This window comes from Nuphar pumila, chromosome 7 (genome assembly GCF_984573655.1).
Source record: "Nuphar pumila chromosome 7, dmNupPumi1.hap1.1, whole genome shotgun sequence".
NCBI lineage: Eukaryota > Viridiplantae > Streptophyta > Magnoliopsida > Nymphaeales > Nymphaeaceae > Nuphar > Nuphar pumila.
The window spans coordinates 115,022,663-115,029,483 of NC_143255.1; the positions used below are offsets into that span (position 1 = coordinate 115,022,663).

The following is a 6,821-nucleotide window of genomic DNA, read 5'->3' on the forward strand; positions in this document are numbered from 1 at the left end:
CTTAAACAAAAAAAAAAATCTCTAACGTCTATTCAAAATCATTATAAATTACCAACATTAAACAGTATTCACGAGAGCGTTTGATGCCCTGGACAAGCCATGCAGGACAATGCATCCCAAAGACTGTCTGGGGCAAGTAACACACAACACTACGATTGTGATTGCACCCTTTTTGCAGGGACACCCATGTCGGAGGAAGCAATCCACCACCACCATTCAAACAACCCCTGAAGTGTTGTGTTGAGCTAATCGTTGCGTGAGGTGTGGCATATCAACACGGGACACACATAATGAGTGAAGTGTCCGTGTGACAGCATTCAAGTTATTGCCATGGCATCTCTGAGTTTGGTAAAAAAATAGCAAAATCTGCACTAACATCAACTAATAACAGCAAAGGCCAACATGTAAAAAAAAGGAAACAAAAAAATGGCAGGCAAATACTTCCAAATGCCAATGTTTGCTAGTTTTTGCATATTTGAGCTTTTTGACAGAACTGCACAAACTTGCAATATCCAACGCAGTAAACTTCCACAACAAGATATAGGTCCATTGAATTATTGCTACAACAATTCCAAGAAGAGTGCTTCCTGCTTACTGGTAAGACCAACCTCCCTTAAAGACGACCCCTTTTCCGCCTCACTGAAGGCATGCCGAGGGTATGGCCTCACCTGAAAAAGCACAAAAGGATGGAGAAAAATGTAAAGCATAGCATTACTAAAAATCCCATTCAGAGAAAGCAGAGAATAATACTTGGCTCCATCCAGAACAGCTGAGAAAGCAAAACAAACGATGCATGAATAATAATAATCAAGGTCCAGTAACTACATTTTGCACATAAACATCAATCAGAAAGCAAATACTTGTTTGAGCAGAAGCTATACCAGTGTATAGGTGCCAGGCTTAACCACTCTACTGGCATCAATGAAGTCAAAGAGCGACTGCAAAAGGAAACCATGGCGAGATGAGCAGGAGAACATGAATTAGGTAAGAATGCAAACTGCACAACAATGAGCTTACATGAAGTTTGTCAGACTTCAAGAAGCATCTTCCACGTCGGCTTCCATCTGGCAGCCTCACCAGAAGTGTTACTGCAGATTCATTATCTGAATCCGGTTCCTGAGGAAGGGAAGCTTCTTTCTCTGCAAGTTGTCTCTCCAACTCCTGCACAATTACCAGGATTTGAATCTAAGGCCATCACCCTCCAAGAAATTAAAATGATGATGATACAAGACAGAACACTTGTCAAGCATCCTCAAGTTTCATCCTGTGATGATGTGAAGACATCATTAAGGAAAATACGGTTCCCATAGTTGCAGCAATGAGCCAATGGCATGCATTGATGAAGAGCATAAAAAGAAAGTTACCCAAAAATATTTGACATTCCTCAAAGACCAAATACCACATTTAAAAACCAGAGTCAACAATGTCAACAACAGAATGGACTAGACCATAAGCCACAGCTTCACCATCCAGAGACATGCACTCTGCACAATTGGATTTGTATTTATGATGACTGTAGTTTGTGTAACCAGTTTGTATCTATGTCTACACCCCAAACCACCTCTGTTGCACCTGCACCTATGTGACATAGGTTCAAAATTGTCCAAATTGAAAACTTAAAAGAACTTATAATTGTATAGTTGTGAATGCATTCTATGGAATGTACATATTCTATAGAATGCACTTACATTATATATCCACACCCAAGTCTTTAAAATCGCCCTGCTTCTATATATTTTAATGGAAATTTTAATGAATAATAAAACCTAAATATCTAAACAGTTCAAAAGTTGAACAAAAAAATTTTGTTTAAAGATACAACCAAAAGCAACAGAACACAATGGTCCAACTCTTGATATTCATCTTACATTTACTGTAGATCTTCCAACTGCAAGGTCAGATACATCCAAAACCTCCTCTTCTAAAACTCCATCTGTTCCTCTCTGTTCACGAAGTGCGTCCTCTTGCTCTGCTGTCTGAAATTAAGAAATATCATAAAAGATAGGTAACAGAATACAAAACAAATCAATTACAAACCAGAAGACTACAACTATCAAAATATTCAACCTTCAAAGATAATGAAATAGCCTGTGCAAGGTCGTCATCTTCCATAACAGGCAGAATATGCCTATGTTGAGGGCCAGTTATGTCCTAACATGGCAAGTGGTTGAAATGTTACAGGAAGAATATGCAAAAATCGCTCCAAGGTAATCAACAATGCTCCACACTGGTCACAAAGGAATAACATACATCAGCAATGCCAGGTTGCATCATCTTGTGAGTATCCTGCTTTGAAGCCTCAATCCCAGCTTGCAACATCTCATCCTCTATCTCATTTCCATAGTCTGTCATATAATTTAATTGTGGAACACAAGGATCAGATAATCTGTCAAGAAAGGCACTATTGAAACTACAACCAATGTTTCTGTTTTGACCTGCAGAGTTAACTTGTGAAGCACTAATTTGAACCTCATCATCATCATCATCGTCCACAATTGTCACAGTCCCATAAGTTTCTGGCCCATGTGAATCCGCACTTTCAGTAATATCCTCAATGGTAGGTCTATCCCCAGAATGACCAGAGTGACCTTGCCCATCCTTAAACTCTATAGGAATCTCCCTCGCCTCATTTGGGTGTGAAATCCAAGGACTACGGCTTCTAACCTCTGAAGGGCCCCTCCCACCAAAGAAACTTCTAAAAAAGTCCGAGTCCAGGAGTGAAAAGGGACCTAAACTAGATCCAAACAATGTCCGTCCTGGAGGATACCGAGGTTCAATTTGTACTAGATCATCCATTTCCACGAAATCATTTTGATAGGTAGCAACAGTCGGCTGTTCACTGAATCATGAGAAGGTGAAGAAAGGTATCCACCATTTAACAATAAATATAACAATAAACTATCTACTGTATTAAAGTCTCAGTCCTTAGTTTATGAGATTTATAGTAAAAGATAAAAGGGTGCCTCTGGAATACGTACATGCTCCTCCCTCCTTCATTGAAATAAGCATTTAGAGCTTCATTGAGATCACCTCTATGTTCCTGACATTCCAGGACAAAAATAAACAATTTTTGGAGAGTACTATCATAGAAGGGAATTCCTACATTGTATGACAAGAACCATAATGACCAACCAAGAAAATAAATTTCATGCATGCACGTGTGCACACAAACATGCATTCACAAGGAGGCAACTTCTCTAGATATTCTACATTTATAAAATTTGTGAAGAAAAGAGAATTTGAGGAAAATTATAAAATCCAAGGAAATTATTTCTTTTAGTATTTTCATAAAACTATATTAAAAAAATTGGAAAAGTCTTTATAACAAAGAGAAATCGTCGAATCAAATGAAAACTTTTCAGATTAAACAACGAAAAAGAAAATATCACAATATTAATATCTTATGAGACAACATTTTTACAATATCATAAATATAGGAGAGATCTTGATTCCCATTGTCTTACAAGAACATCATGATATTTTCAAAATATTGGTGATATAAAGAACTATGGTATATTTTACTTATATGTCAGAGAACTCATAGCAGTTGCAAGAAAACAAACACTATGTGAATAGTGATTCTCCAACTGAACCTCCATTCCGGCAACTTACCAACCCTTCATGCTATTCTTTTTTCAGGGACTTTATTATTATTCAAAAACCAAAATAGAGCATTTTAAGAACAAAATCATACATGAAAACATCTTGACCACAAGGGATACATGTTCAGAGACAGAGAAATGACTGAGATGTTTTTTTGAGATGGAGATAAAGAAGTTGCATAAAGAGGGAAAATAGATGCCTAAAACTACTCTTATGACAAATGAAAAGGACTAAACCTATTTGGGTGTCTTGTGGCACCTGTCTGGCTGGTTCGCCATTAGGCCCCTTACCAGTAGATAAATATCCAGCTACACCCACTACTAGATGTTAGCAGAACATGCATAACCTGAAAATCCTGGTATTCCTCTCCAGCCAGGTCCTCCAAAAGAGCCAAGAGTAACCACCATCATCATAGTGTTTTCCTTCCTGGTCCCTCAGATTCAACTGCTCCACATGAAGCCAATATCTTTACTTGACAAATTAATTGCTACTGTATCATAAAAAAATGCACATGTTTTTCAAGTATTTGACAGGAAATCTGTTTGAGGGCTCCTTCTTGCAGCAATATAAAAGGTCAGAATCTCCTCACCAGTAAAGATATATTAATCCATTGAAAACCTCTTGCTTGTGTCAATCCACAGGCTAAAACTTATCATACATAACTAGCCAAGCAAGGACGTGAAACCTGGACTAATGACCAGCTCCAAAAGTAGCATACCATGAACCATGATTTGCAACAGCATGCAGAAGATGTCCACATAGAATTTAATCGTTGAAGAACATTCCTATTGATCTTGTTGAACCAATCTTGAAAATTCTAAGAATGCTACTGGGGATATGGAGAGGTTCTTGTATGTCCACAAAATCCACAAAAAGTACTCTCTTTATGCAGCTACACTACATCCATGTTACATTGTCTGACACCAGATAGTCATAAAAACTCAGTGGAGACTATATTACATGGGAGTTACACTTGAAGGCCAAATGTGAACAACCAACCTTTCAAATACCAAATCTGCTCTCCAAAAACAGCTGGGGAACCAATATCAGAGTACATTAGCTAATGTTTTATAGGTTCACACTTTAGTTATTACTCTAGGTCAGTATAGCCACATGGCTACACTGGTTTATTGCAACTGAGAAACTACTTTTACCGCATTCCATCAATTGCCCAGAGCAAGTGAGACGATGGTTTTCAAAGACATGCACCTAGAGGCATATTCACTTAGGCTTGAGAAAATTTTTTTGTCCCAAGTCTTATACCACCTAAAACTAATCAGGGATAATGACATTCAACATAATTATGGAAAACATGACTAACTGAAATAGTTTGAAAAAGTCAGCTAGAAAGGAAAAAGAGTTTCTTAAAAAAAAACATAGAAAGGAAAAAGAGTTTCTTAAAAAAACATAGAAAGGAAAAAGAGACAACACTTAGACTCCATCTGCTTTATGAGCAGATACAAACAGCAGCATCCTTGCGCTCGATCAGAACTTAAATAGAAAATGCTTTGTCCATCACTCATTTAGCTGAATTACCAATTCAATGACCTCCAGATATTACAAGCTAAAGTAGCATGGTTTACCAAACTTCAACGGAGAAACACCCATTTCACAAAAGGAATAACTGCATCCGCATGCTATGCACACCCAATGAGCCTATCCCCAAAAGAATGCATGCAAGAATTTAGTTGGAAGCACCTGAAGTGAGCCTTTCTATGACAACCAGATGAATATTTCTACAACTACACTATAAAGACGAGTCTAAATACATCTCGATATTAAAAGATGGAACTTACATGAATTATAATTAAGTGACTGATACCAAAAGAAAACCACATAACGTCAATTACTGAGACCATCCGGATATTCATGACTTGTTGGGCAAGAAGAATCTCTGCACAAAAAGCTGTCCAACTTAAAGAATCGAAAGCTCAAGAATTTAACATGATGGGTCTCAGTATCTCTGAAGGCTAAGTTCTAGAGAATGTGTGGCTAAAGCTACAGATACCAGAGTAACCAAAAAAAGAAAAGATACCAAAAGAAGTAGCTTCGATTGCTGAACGTTCTCAAGGGTCATATCTGATGTTCCTGTTTTGATATTGCTTCTGCTACTAGAAAGCTCGAATTCTAAACCCAAAAAAGGGATAATTCACAAACATGAACAAGTTTCCCACAATCTAAAGGGATCGAAAATAGCCACGCAACACAGTTCATAATATCATCAATTCCCTATCAAATCACCAGGCAAAAAATAGCAAAATTCGAACCCGCAACCAATAATAGCAAACAGAGAGTAAATAAAAAACACTCAGAAGAACCCAATGCAACAGCAACAACAATAAGATGAAGAAGAAAAAACTGCCCGATTCCCTGCTCAATAACACTTCATATAGAAGAAAACAAAGATCCTTCACAACAAATTCCTAATAATCGCCGCGAAATTGTCATTATAGTTTCCCACCAAAACGGATTCCACTCAATCTCAAAAATAACAAAAATCGAAGATACATCGCTCGGTTTCGACCTAAAAGAATAGGGGACACTCAACATTTCCATCACCCAAGAGAAACGGGAAAAGAGGAAGCGAAAAAAAAACGAACTAGGAAGAAAAGCAACCGCAACTATGAAAATACATAAACAGAGCAACTGTCATCACCACTTCTCGCGATCAGAAACGCACTAAACCAAAACACTTGTGGAAAAAAGAAACTCTAGCGATGTCCGGAGAGGACTAATTTCGGAGCGTTTGGGAAAATCCACCTCGAGTCTCTGCGATGCAACAGCTTCGGAGGCGCCGGTGATGCTCACGAACGTCTCGATCGCTTCCTGCTCCGTCCTCGCCATCGCAGGACCAAACCGAAGCGAATTCTCCTCAGAGAGAGAGAGAGAGAGCGCGTCTGGAAATCTGTGGTTCTCCGGGTCGGGATCTGGGCTTTCTTAAAGTCAATTTAACGGGAGATTTTTTTTTTCCTTTTGAGATAATCCAAGGCAAAAGCCCGTCACTCACCGCACATTGGCTGGCCTCTGCCTACCAGCGAGTAGGCCCAGCTTCGACCTTGCAGAAGGAATGCCACCCATGAGTTTCGAACTTGTGACGTCCCATCAACTCGGTGACATTAGCAGTTCAACCCTACCAAATGAGCATAGCACTTGTGGGCCAGTTTAATGGGAGATTTTGTTGATCTAAAGATGGATAAATTGATAGCCCAAGTTTAAAA

The 6,821-nt window shown here is 38.5% G+C and overlaps 1 protein-coding gene across 3 annotated transcripts; it reads right to left on the reverse strand.

Annotated features, from left to right (window-relative positions):
- Nucleotides 1-438: 438 nt before the first annotated feature.
- LOC149833042 (plant UBX domain-containing protein 8-like) lies at nucleotides 439-6,495 on the reverse strand. Of its 3 annotated transcripts, none has more exons than XM_090014862.1 (9): nucleotides 6,364-6,495; nucleotides 2,979-3,040; nucleotides 2,436-2,839; nucleotides 2,251-2,345; nucleotides 2,068-2,151; nucleotides 1,869-1,976; nucleotides 1,018-1,161; nucleotides 882-938; nucleotides 439-668 (listed from the first exon to the last, which is right to left on the reverse strand). In XM_090014862.1, the coding sequence occupies exons 1-9, from the start codon at nucleotides 6,445-6,447 to the stop codon at nucleotides 561-563; spliced, it is 1,146 nt and encodes a 381-aa protein (XP_089870988.1). In that variant the 5' UTR covers nucleotides 6,448-6,495; the 3' UTR covers nucleotides 439-560. The 3 variants fall into 3 exon arrangements, with proteins under 3 accessions (XP_089870988.1, XP_089870989.1, XP_089870987.1); XM_090014863.1 differs by having other exon boundaries at nucleotides 3,894-6,494; XM_090014861.1 differs by having other exon boundaries at nucleotides 2,979-6,495.
- Between the last annotated feature and the right edge of the window lie 326 nt (nucleotides 6,496-6,821).